This window comes from Labrus mixtus, chromosome 3 (assembly GCF_963584025.1).
Source record: "Labrus mixtus chromosome 3, fLabMix1.1, whole genome shotgun sequence".
NCBI lineage: Eukaryota > Metazoa > Chordata > Actinopteri > Labriformes > Labridae > Labrus > Labrus mixtus.
Genome location: NC_083614.1, coordinates 2,183,393 through 2,196,280, shown reverse-complemented (window position 1 = coordinate 2,196,280; position 12,888 = coordinate 2,183,393). Strand labels below are relative to the sequence as shown.

The following is a 12,888-nucleotide window of genomic DNA, read 5'->3' as shown; positions in this document are numbered from 1 at the left end:
GAAATCACTACTTTAAATTAACAACAGAAAATATAACAAATATCTGCATTATTATAAAACCATTTCCCCTCTATTTAAATAATGATTTCACTATTTAAATGTGTCTTTGTTTATTTTATATTCTGTATATTTCTGTCTTTCATTTGATCTTTCCTGTATGTACTGTATGTTATTTAGTTATTTAATCTGTCTTTTACTTGATTTACATTGTGATATTGTTTTTGTTTACCTGACTGTATATGAGCATTACTCTTCTTGAATAAAGCTAAACAAAAAAAACAAGGAAAAAAAATGGGTGGATGCGGCCAGTTCGGGAAACGTAAATGACGTCACTTCCATACTGAATGAATCAGAAGAAGTAGGAACAAATATCTGCCTACTGTGTGCATACTAAATAGTAGATACTAACAGTATACAGCACGGATAGTACGTACTGCATACTGCCTACTGACAGATTGAGTATGTACTTGCCAATTCGGATACGGCCTCTTATCAGATTTCCAACAGAAAATGTGTGTGCTTCATTCTTAAACCTGTAGCATGATAATGAAAGCTATATGAGGACTTTGGTAGTCACTTTTTAAGTTGTCAAATAGCTTCACTCAGACATGTGTTCGTCAGTGTGTCCTTGTTCATATGCCAGCATGAGTGAGAGAGCACAAGCATCATTCAACAACATGCTAAAGTAATGAAACATTGAAGTTACTAACAAACAATATTAACAGTAAAGACATTCAGGAGCAGTCAAATCCCCTCTGTTGGAAAATATTCTTTTGCATACAGCCAGCCTCCATCATCAGACTGTCATCTCCACAACCACCTCAGCGGGGAGGAAGTGTGGACAACCGGAGAAATCCTTCCTGCATATTATCACATCTGCTCTTTTGTAAAGTGTCTCGAGTTATCACTTGTTATTTATTGACGCTTTACAAATAATGATTGATTTTGGTAAATGTAATATCAGAGCTCAGTCCGATCAATTCAAACTGCTCCAATAAGGGAACCTGAGAAAGTAGAATTGTAATAAAACTTTATTGACAGAGTGCCAACACTGCGTCCACAGCGTTGGATTGACCACGCACGCACGCACGCACGCACGCACGCACGCACGCACGCACGCACGCACGCACACACGGGCAGGGACGTGTAGCCCTGAAGAACATTCTCATAGATTTAAAGGAATAGCAGGAAGAAGACGCTCGTTTAAATCCTTTATGCAAAAAGATTTCCAGCCAGTCTCTGAGTGACTCTGGTGGAAGAATTCATCAGTGAGATCTGTCATGAAGCACACCATACTGGAGACAGAAGTGCTTAATAAACATGACTTATAACAACCCTCTATGACAGAAACTACTGATCCTGCTTTCTCAAGATATACTGATTTTAATTTGTTGAAATTGTGATTTAAAAAAGGCCCTAGCACGTCATTTTGCATTCTAATTATTTTAATGAGTCCCATCTTACAACAATGAAGCTGAAATGAGAGAGCCGTCTACTCGCTTCTTTTCTTGTTGCCCCCGATCACAGTCTTCTATTTTCATTTTCTACACCACAAGCAAAACAGAGGCTGCTGGTGACAGGGTCCGTTCTACCGTCCTCTTCATCACTTGTTTCCTGGCACCATGCTGAAAAACAACAACACACACATTAACCACCAAGTACTGTCCCAACGCTGCACAAAGACTGTGCTCTGTGAAAACTTGAGGAGGTTGGTTTGATGAGACGTGTGTGTTGGTTGATGAAATTAGTGAAATCATTCATAATTTATCTTGTGAGTTGCATTAAAGGAAGAATGTGTGACTTTTTCATCCAGTAGATGTCACCCTTGAGCACCAGCATGAAACCAAAACAAACTGCTGTTTGGCCACACCTCCTCCATACTGAAGCCTCCTCTCTCCTCCAGAGACACACCTCCAACCACCCCTCTGCTCACCTTATCAAATTAGAACGCACATTAATCAAGTGCTAAGTGCAAGCAGCAGACAAAATTGTCCTTGTATCGAGCTGTATTGTTGTGTTAGCATGCTAATGTTAGCGCTCTTTAGTTAGCAGCTAGCTCGTAGCTTCACATTGTTGAGTTAGCATGCTAATGTTAGCGCTCTTTAGTTAGCTTGTAGCTTCACATTTCATGTAACCTGACACAGAATGAGCGTGATCTAAAAACTCTTACTAACATCCAAATAATCAGTGAGTATGTTCTTCTTCTCTCTAGTTCTTGACTAAAACAGCTTTTATACACAAGGGGAGGAGCCGGCTGTCCCGTCCATGTAAACCAACAGACAGAATAAACATTTAAATTCAGCATTTGTTCAGGCTTTCTAAAAGTAAGCTGGATACAATCTGAGGGTCCCCAGAAAAGGTCAAAAGGTGAGCTGTTAAAAAAGGTCTGTTGTGATGATGTAGATATAACAATCTCAAAGAACCATGAAAACTTTATGCAAAGAAATCCAGGATACTGAAAAAGAGAGACAACAGGAGTGCTTCTGGTATTCCTCAAAGCACCAGTGCTCATGGGAGGGAAGACTTCAAAAAAGTGGAGGACAACTTCAAACCAACAAACACAGGTAGAAATACTCCAGGTCCAGGCACTCAGGATGATTAGAAAAATAGAAAAGGCCTTAAAAAGGATTATGTAGACTCATATTGTTTAGACGAATGGTCCTAGGACTTAACTGTGCCGTAACTGTGTGTGTGTGTGTGTGTGTGTGTGTGTGTTTGAACCTACTTAGAAAAGTTCTTTTGATCCTGGAGGTTCAGGACCAAGTTGTCAGCATTAAGGTACACCTTGTTCTGAGAGGTTGCCACCTGGAGATAGAAACAGACGTCATCATCATCATAGAACATCATCTGCTCCACTTATGTAGTGAAATCTCTTCTTGGAATCTAAACGTAAAGTGATGATACTGACCGTCTTTGCAATGGTTTGTGCAGCTCTGATTCGCCTCAGCTTCAGGTAACCGGGGTTTTTAGTCACTGCCAGACCCAACTGATACACACACATTCAGACGAGCACAAAAACACACGAGCACAAAACACAGTTAGCAGACATGACACAGACCACTTCTTCAAGGAGTTTAATCCTCAAGAGAAATCTACTGAGAGCGAGCTTTGACTGTTTCTATCCCAAAGTAAGAAGCCGTTTAGTTGTTCAGGGAGTCAGTCACCATTTTAGCAGCTTCCGCCTCTCCCTCAGCCTGGATGATCTTGTGTCTTTGGTCCTGTTTGGCTTTCTCCACGTAGAACTGGGCTCTCTGGGCCTCCTGCTGGGCTGAAACACACAAGAGTCATTTCTGTTAGTAAACATCAAACAGTTGAAGCTCTTTAAAAAGAAAGAAGGTAAAGATAATAAGAAACATTTTGACAGAGTTATCAAAGCCAGAGGAATTTGTGATTTTATCATTCTTATGGGACGTGACTTGTCGCGGCAGCCGCCATGATAGACTCGGCATATTTATTGTTGCCGTGGAAACACCGGATGTTACATCAAAGACTGCTGCATAATGAAGCGCTAGCTGCTGCTGAAAGCTGCTGTTCTGTTACTGCATGAGCTGCTCTGACAAAAACTTCATGTAGATTATACTCTGAAACATCAGCTTGTCTGTAAACATATTCTGTTCCTCAGGTCGGTTTCACCCGGTCGTCATGACTACGGTCAACTCAGAGGTCGTTTTCATCATGCAGGGAGGGAGTAGCAGAGAAAATCGCTCCCATGATTCCCCGCCAGCCTCAACATCATCTTTTGTTATTGTTTGGATTAAGAGCCCCCTGGTGGTGAAACTTACAGACTGTGCCTTTAAGTTAAGAAACGATCATTTCAAATCTATTTGTAAGTTCACAGATGCTTGAAGTTAGTTTCGTGGCATCTCTACAGTCATTAACGCTGTAGTTCTTCTTCTCTTATTTAATGACAAACACTTTTCAACCAGGCACAGATCAAAATGAAATAAAAGAGAATATTTTAAATTTGAGATGAAGTCACATGAACACATCTTTTTTTTACAAGTTAAAAACCATTTTGCATTTTGGAGATTCATTCAGCATCCCTCATCAAGTCTTACCAACTTGCTTGGCCTCCACAGCAGCGGTGTACTGGCTGCTGAAGCTCAGCTCAGTGATGGCCACGTCATCAAGAATGATGTTGAAGTCTTTGGCCCGCTCAAACAACTCCCTGCGCACCAGCAGGGACACCTGGAGAAACACAAAGATCATATCACACAGGTATGTCTGCAGATAGTTCATAAGCTAACTACGGTAAAGGTGGTAAAGATGATACAGACTGGGAGAAAACAAACCTGTGCTCTCTGTGTGATGAGCTGTGAGGCGTTAAACTTTGCCACCACAGACTTGAGGACCTCGTTGACGATGGAGGGCAGGACTCGCTCATCGTAGTCCTTTCCCAGCTGTTGATACAGGATTGGTAGCTTGGATGCTAGAGGTCTGGACAACACCCGCACTGCTATGTTCACCATCTGCAGATCTACACACACAATTTTTCAGAAAAAGGATTTTGAATCAGCGTCGGTGAGAGGAGTCTCTCTGATTGGCTGTTGGGAGGTTTCCTGTCTCTCCTGCTCTCCTCTCAGGTTCAGTAAAGCCCCTTGAGCATGCAGCTGTAGTATCCATGCTTTCACCCATTAGAGCGGTTTCTCCGTCTCTTCTTTTCTTTTTCCACAAAGAGCTGACAACGCCAGCGCCATTTTCTACTTTTTAAATCAGACATTATTCTCCATTAGTAAACTACCTATAATACTTGAAAATGGTCTTCTCGCATCATAACAACGAGCTACCGCCACCCCTCACGCATGCACAGACCGTACGTGGTGATTGGCCGTCTGCTTGGTGTGTCATTTCCTTTACAGAAGACACCAGAAGAAACCTTCAAACAAACATTCACTACAAACCTTCATTATAGTACAAACTGGACTCCATGCATTAATAATACATTAATAACTGAACAGCTCTAGCATTCTGCCTAAAGGTAAATCCAGGCTGAACTTTACAAGTCTAAATGTATGATTCATAGTTAAGACTTGTGTTTGTTAGCAGTTTGTCAAAGCATCCTCCTGTCTAGACGTTGTGTTGTGTGCTCCTTGACAAAAACTAGTACAAGAATGATTAAACCTGTCCTGTCAGGGTTCATTTAGCGTTAACATGGCAGCCTCACATTGGATGTGAGGTACGTTTAATCCAGCAGGCAGCTGGACTTTTATTTTGAGTCCTCAGAGACGTTTCCCTCTAACCAGAGGGGCTTTTCAGTGTCACATGAAGAAAACTTAAAGTTATAAATAAAAGACCAGGCAGGGAGATCAGCCCACAAAAGATAGCTGGAGACTATCCCTGTCAGAGGGGAGGGGGGGCAGGGGGAGGGGTCTCCTGAGGTAAGGCATGATGTAAAAAGAACAACGCAGAAGTGGCAGACGAAGCAACAGATTCCGCTACACGACTCTATAATGAGAATATGTGTCTTTATATCAGAGCAATGTGTAGTTGAAGAGAATATCCTGCTGCGCCACTCAGAAATGGCTGTGGAAAAATAGTCGGGGTCTGGTAGGAGAAAGATTCACACTCCTCCTGGAGATATCAGGAGATTTATGAAAACGGTATGTGTGTGGTTGTGTAGCTGCTTTTTTTTTTTTACCTTTGCTTCCTGTCAAAGAGGAGATCTTTCTGGGTTTAGCTCTGATATCATATATGATGGGGTACTGGAACCAGGGGATCCTACAACACAGACACAGTAAAGTCATGGAACAGTTAGTGGTTTCACAGACATTACACTGTAGAACAAGATTTCAGGGTGTGGGAATTTATTTGTTGTGTCATAGTGATGTTCCCCTTCCCCTGGTTTCTGCTCCCAGAGGGGTCCTTTGATGTTAGACCCCCCCCTGATTGTAACTCAAAAGTGACACCTGTGATTGGAACATTTCCTAACAAACACAAAGCTGACACTTGGCAGGATATTTCATTATTTGAAGACATAACTCTTAACATTCTAAGTAAGTAGGTTTAGAAGATAACTAAATCATTATTTACATTACAATGTGTTTGGACTTAATGTGATAGAGCTGCAGCAGCAGGACTCAGAGTGTGGTCTCATTAAACACGAGCTGGGTGCAGAGCTGGACTCTGTGATGACAGAGGCAGAGAGAAGGACCCGAAACAAAATGCTCTCCATCGTGGACAACAGCCAGCACCCTCTGCACAGCCCCAGGCAGAGGAGTGTGTTCAGGCCCCCCTGGTCGTACGACTGTACAACACCTCACTGTTATGGCAGGGGGAAAGCACACTGTGACTCTGCACAGCTGTCCTCAGAGTCAGCCTCTAGTTGGACACCTAATGCATATCTCACAATAATATATAAGCTCCTTTAAAGTTGGCACAGACTGTTCTTTTAAAAACTGCACTACCTCCTTTCAAACACTGCTGTACATACAGAAACTTTCAGGAGGTCTAATTTACCCATCTTCTTCTTTGAAACTGTTCATAGGTTTCCTTTAAATTGCACATCCATCTTTATCCCTACAAGTCTATTTTTGAATTGCACAGTTTTCATTTTGATTCATAGTGGCTTCTTTAAATCTTTGTTCAGGGTCATATATGTAGGGAAGGGGGGACAGCGGTTGTTTATTGTTGTGCATTTCTTTGTAAACTGTTACTGGATGCTTTGAATTTCCCTCTGGATCAATAAAGTATCTAATCATCTGTCTATGAACAGTATCTAATCAGTATTGAAGTATCTAATCATCTGTCTCTCTGACATGTGAAATGGGCTTGTTGCACATTGGTAGACTGGCTCCTCTTCGGTTGTCGACCATGTGACTTCCATCCAAATAGGTTGGCGGCTTTTGGTCGAATTTGCAACACAATAGTATGTTTGTATATGAGGTGCAGTGAGCAGCTCCACCAGCAGGTGGCGACATTACCCAGTGCAAGCTGCTGTAAGGCAGCACGTCGACAGTTCCCAGGTCAAACGGACTGATTCACTGCAGCTGTGGTTTAAAAACACAAGAATCTTTCACTTCACTTCTAACAGAGCAGCTCTGTCAGGGAAGTGTTTCTTAGATTTTAACAGTTTAAGGTCATCTGTACATCCTTGGGGGGAATGGCAGCACTTTTTCAACATTAAGAAAATCAAATAGTCCATTTCTGACATATTTGTGATTAGTTAAGTACGAATGAAACCCCAGATGTCAAAAGATGTTGGTGTGGGTAGTTTTGTGATGAATCCTTCATTTTTAAGAAGATCTCAGTTCCTCCAGGTGACAGACATTGTTCACATGTTCTTACTTAGTTTGCCCTGGAGAATATTTATGAACAGTTAGTGAGTGTGTTGACCTTACCTGAAGTGGAGCCCTTCAGCCAGAATAGTGTCCATCTGCATCCCACCAATCCTGTTGAAGACGATGGCCCTCTGACCACCCTCCACTACACACACACACACACACACACACACACACACACACACACACACACACACACACACACACACACACACACACACACACACACACACACACACACACACACACACACACACACACACACACACACACACACACACACACACACACACACACACACACACACACACACACACACACACACACACACACACACACACACACACACACACACACACACACACACACACACACGCACACGTTACGGTCTAAGTGAGTGACATGCCCCCCCTGCACACAAGATGATCATTTTTCAGAGATATTTATGATCTTGGTCTGGTCTCGCCACACCTTGGTCTTGTCTCAGTCTTGATCCCTAAATGTCTTGGTCTTGTCTCAGTCTTGATCCCTAAATGTCTTTGTCTCGGATCACTCTGGTCTCTCTTGGTCTGGGTTAGTGTGGTCTGGACTACAACACTATGGTAACAACAGAAACTAGAATGAGGATGAACTCTGTAAACAAAGATTAAGAGTTAACTCTAAATAGACTTTGTCATTATCAGGAATAAATGAAAACAAATATTAGCAGCAATAGATTTATTTGACATGTTCAATGGATCCTGCAGCCTGTGGGGATGATCCAAACAGATCACAGACCGTGATGCGTGTAACTCTAAAAGGTAGAAATGTTTACCTGTGTACGTGGCTTCTTTAACTCCATATGCCAATGCACCAGCTCCAAGCAGCAGCTTCAGTCCTAATCCTGCACCTTTCCCTCCAGACGCCATCCGACCTGCCAGGTCCCTCAGGTGCTGGACAATGCGCTACATTTTATGTGTGTGCGTGTGTGTGTTGAGGGGGGGGGGGGGATAACAGATTATTCAATACTAGGAAAACTGTTCTCTGGTATGATTCACTCATATCTGAGTGCTTGTTTCCCTTCTCTAAAGCTTAATCGTTAATTAATTGATTAAGAAACTTAACTTCTCAGTTTCACTGACTAAAGAGGTTGGACAGTTATCCTTTAAAAAGTTTACAGAGTTATGTAATTCCCCTTTCCTCTTGATCAGAAGATGTAACTTAAGAGATATGAGATGTTGATCCAGGTCTACCCACAATGCACAGCGTTGTGAAACGGTAAGGCACTACTGTAGTTTTAACACAGAGTATTACAAGCCAGCATAATGTGTGTCGATGTTTCTATTTAGCCCATTAAACTGTTTGTCCAACTGAAAGAAAGCAACACTGTGCGTCACACTTTACTGCGTAGTAAAGGAGGAGGAGGGAATCATTTCTCTGAATTACTCTGAGGATGAATGAGACTTTAAAGACTATGTTAGTACTATTTACCGGACCTGGTCTAGACTCCTCTAAACACGAATAGATAACTGGCTTTACTAGAAGAATTACTTAAGGCCTGTACAGTCCAGCTCTAAACTTTAACCATAATCAATGATTCGAGGTCATACGATGTGACTGCTGGTTGTTATTAAGCTATGCTAACTTGCTAACTGACCTGAGCGGTGGCTCTTTACTAACAACCTGCTAACAGAGTTTACTCATTAGTATGCTGTAAGCTCCTTTTCAGGGTACTGAGACAGATCAACAGAACCCAGCTCTAATCAATCATTCATTCAAATATGATTTAGCATTCAGTACACTTACATTGGGCTCCTTGTTCGCCATGCTGTTTTACGTCAAACTCCAAGGTCTTCTTCTTCTTCTTCTTCTTCTTCTTCTTCATCTTCTACTTCTTCTACTTCCTCTCTAAGTTGATTGGCGGATCATTTAGGGCCATATCGCCCCCTACTGTACTGGAGTGTACAACATCAGAGCTTTAGGTCAGGGGTTCCCAAACTTTGCCATGCCAAGCGACCTCTGGGGGGACCCTCTTTGCGTTACGATTGCAAATGTCAAAAATGAAATGAATAGTAGCATGTTTATGTTCTTATTTAACTAACAATGAGAAATCTCGTTTTTCATCCATATCATTCAATGTATATTTTTGTAAACAGTATATGTCGTTTTTTGTTGTGTGTTTTTTACAATGTTGACAGACCTTTGTAGAAACTGAACACAAGTTTGGATATGCAGCGATCAATAAAAAAACTTTATTTGTCCCCGGGGGGGCAATTCAAAGACACACAGAGCAGTAAATTAACAACAGTGCAGGTAGACGAAACAATTTAACCTAAATATAAAGTGTCAATTTAAATACAACTTAAAGCTTAAACTTAACTTAAAATACAAAATATAAAGGAGTAGATATAATAATATAATATATAATATGCCAGATTATAGCCACAGGCTGATTTCCATCTGTAGTCACAGGTTGGTGGTAAACAGGAAAACATGTATAAAATTCGTAGAATATTATTCTTTACTTCCCTCAAAGTTTCCATGACCCCCTAGGGCACCCTGGCGACCCACCAGGGGGTCAGGACCCCCACTTTGAAGAACACTGCTTTAAGTTACACTCTGAAGATCAAATAATACACACGATGAAGGTGTAGGACCTTTTTATTTGTTGTTAGAATTTAGTTTGGCATTTAGTTTATTAATATTTGTATGGTGTTGTTTATTTAGTTATTCTAGACGTTTTTTTATTTAGAATAGATTTTTTAAAATATTTATTTTGCTAGTTATTTATTTAGTAAATTCAGTTTTGCTTTAGTAGTATTTTTGTTCGGTATCTGGGTAACACTGTGGGCACCTGAGGTTACAAAGTCTGAAACACTTTTGGCAAAGCTTGCGGTTTTATAAAACAAAATAACGAAAGCAAAACACTTGTATCACGGACAAAACAAATTTAGATTTCTGAAATCTCAATCACTTCCTGCTTCAAAACACTCCCTTTCCGTCAAGACTCTGGTTTGCAGCAGCCTCTACCATCAGTGTGTGAATGTGTATGAATGGATGAGTTAATACTGATGGACTCTTTACTCAGCAGCCTCTACCATCAATTTGTGAATGTGTATGTGTGACCTGCGGTGTAAAAGAGCTTTGAGTAGGAATGCGCTATATGCTCAAGTCAATTTACCATTTACCTTCATCGTGGGCCGCACAGTCTGATGGGACATGTAGTTCCTACCAATTTTACTAGAATAATCACTAATCCTACGAAATAAAGGGTTGCATAAGAAGAGTATTTACAATAAGCCAGGAAGTGAACAAATCATTCTAGGAGAGAACAAAGTGAGCTGTGCGGTGCTACGTCCTTCTGAGGAGGATCAGGAGAAACTAATATGAGGAAGTAGGCTCAAACAAAAGACTGAGAAAGAGTAGAGAGCTTGTTAATGCTTTTACAGTTCAGTGGGACAAATAGACAAATCCAATCCAGTTCAAGTCTTTGAATGAAACAAAGAGTGATGGAGTACAGAACTGACAGTGGACACTGTTTTTTGTTGATTGCATATCTCATAGGGAAGGTAGCAGATTTTGTAATCATATATATTTATTTTGATAACATGAATTAAGCCTCCTTCTGCTTAACACTACTTTAATAATAAACATGTTTTCAGTTCCAGCAAGAATAGAAGGAAGTGAAATGTTCCACAAATCTTTCTTGAATATTTCCTTTAAAAATGTGTTTATCATTCAGCAAATGATGCAGGAAGGTTCACTCAAATGCTACTAGCATGTGTTATTGGGATTGTAGAAATCCTATCCCTTTGTGGGATGCTATCCATTTAAGGTAACCCCTAAAAAGTTTGACTATTTTTGGTTATTTCAACATTTTAAGGACAAAATTACACAACAGAGTCTTGGAGAAAGGTTTTCTTGAAGGTCACTGACAGGAATCTGTTAAAGTTACAAAAACTATCCCACAAACAGGTGGAGGGTTGATTCATCCAGGTTATGAAAATGTTCTGTGTTATCTGTGGAAACTTCGACCAATGTCTGCCACGAGGTACCAATCTGATGAACCAATCACGCCTCCCTCTCTAAGCGTGTCACTGATGACAGAGTTTATACTGTGAGTTTATTTACCGCTGAATGAGACATGAGACTACGTAGTTTCTACACAATGCAAGAGATGAGCTGAGGTCCACTTCTGGAGAAACAACGCTTGTGTATGTAAGTGAGGGGGCGTGGCTTTTGAGGGGAGGAAGTGGGTGTAATCACATATTCACACAGAAAATTCATACACATAAACCATCAAAATGAGTGAGTTTAAAACAGACATCAGATTTAAAAATGATAAATAAAAGATATCTGAGAAATGTGATGAACATCAATCATCACATTTGACAAGAAAGTCAATCACTTCACATCAGAAATACAACTACACAGAAAAAAATGTATCCAAACTTTTTATTGTAATTATTTCCCAGCCTGGTTCAAAAAACAAAATAGGTCTGTTATTGTCCTCAAGGGCACACACTGTACTGCTCTGTTCTGATTTTGAAAATGATGCATGTTTTTCATAGTTAGGTGCGTAGCTGACATGAGGTGGGAGCGCTGTTAGGTTGAAGGTAGACTGAGACAGGGTCTCCAGCATGGCAGCGGCTGCAGATAATCCTGATGTTCATATGTATTGTTTGTGATGCTTCAGACTAGTGCGGGACTATTCATCGAAAATTAATCCAAACCAACATTCAGAACCTCTAACCATCATAGTCTTGCCCATGTCGATTATTATCAGGGCAGAGTCACGTGACGACATGTCCAATCCACGACATGGAAGCAATATCCATCGTTTGGACACATTTTGTCTTTAGAGAAGACGACACCGAACCTATTTCAGAGATAGGACAGTGGCTAGTCAGAAATCAGGGAGGGAGAGAGAGAGAGAGAGACATGCAGGAAAGGAGCCACAAGTGGGATTTGAACCCGGGACGCCCACTTGGAGGACCAAGATACCCACATATTTTTTGCCTACAGGGCCATTTATTGGGCTCTTCTTTTTTACAAAATGGATAACAGTGTGAAATAAAAACCTCTTAAGCAGTCCAGGCTGAACTACGTGTTGTCGTGTGCTGGTAGCGGTGTGGTTAATGCACGCGCCTCATGTACGTAGGCTAGGCCTCCAAGCGGACAGTCTGGGTTCAAATCCAACCTGTGGCTCCTCTCCCGCATGTCCGCTTTCTCTCTCCTTGATTTCCTACTTCCATCTGACGTCCCTGATGCAGCCTCCACCATCAGACTGTGTCGTCCCCTCAACCACCTCCGTCCTCCTTCATACACGACCTGCTCCGACCTCCACCTCAGCGGGGAGGAAGTGTGGACAACAGGAAGGAGAGGAATACAACGGAGAAATCCTTCCTGCATATTATCCCATATGATCTTTTGTGAATTGGTGATATACAAATAATGACTGATTGAAGTTAAAATTCTTAAATATTCACATTTCTACAAGCTTCTAGTTAAATGAAGCAGTTTCTAACAGATGTGATGCTATTCAAACTTGTGTGTGTAGAATAACATAAGCTCAGAGACAAGTTATCAGAATGTATTCTGTGTCTGACACACACAAACGCACACACACATA

General features: G+C 41.2%; 1 protein-coding gene across 1 annotated transcript; it reads right to left on the bottom strand.

Annotated features, from left to right (window-relative positions):
* Positions 1 to 1,199: 1,199 nt before the first annotated feature.
* On the bottom strand, positions 1,200 to 9,181 carry phb2b (prohibitin 2b). Its single transcript, XM_061034919.1, has 10 exons — positions 9,063 to 9,181; positions 8,092 to 8,221; positions 7,338 to 7,422; positions 5,639 to 5,718; positions 4,293 to 4,477; positions 4,059 to 4,188; positions 3,165 to 3,268; positions 2,909 to 2,986; positions 2,726 to 2,805; positions 1,200 to 1,625 (listed from the first exon to the last, which is right to left on the bottom strand). Exons 1-10 carry the CDS (start codon positions 9,081 to 9,083, stop codon positions 1,604 to 1,606), a joined length of 915 nt encoding a protein of 304 aa, XP_060890902.1. The 5' UTR covers positions 9,084 to 9,181; the 3' UTR covers positions 1,200 to 1,603.
* Positions 9,182 to 12,888: the final 3,707 nt, after the last annotated feature.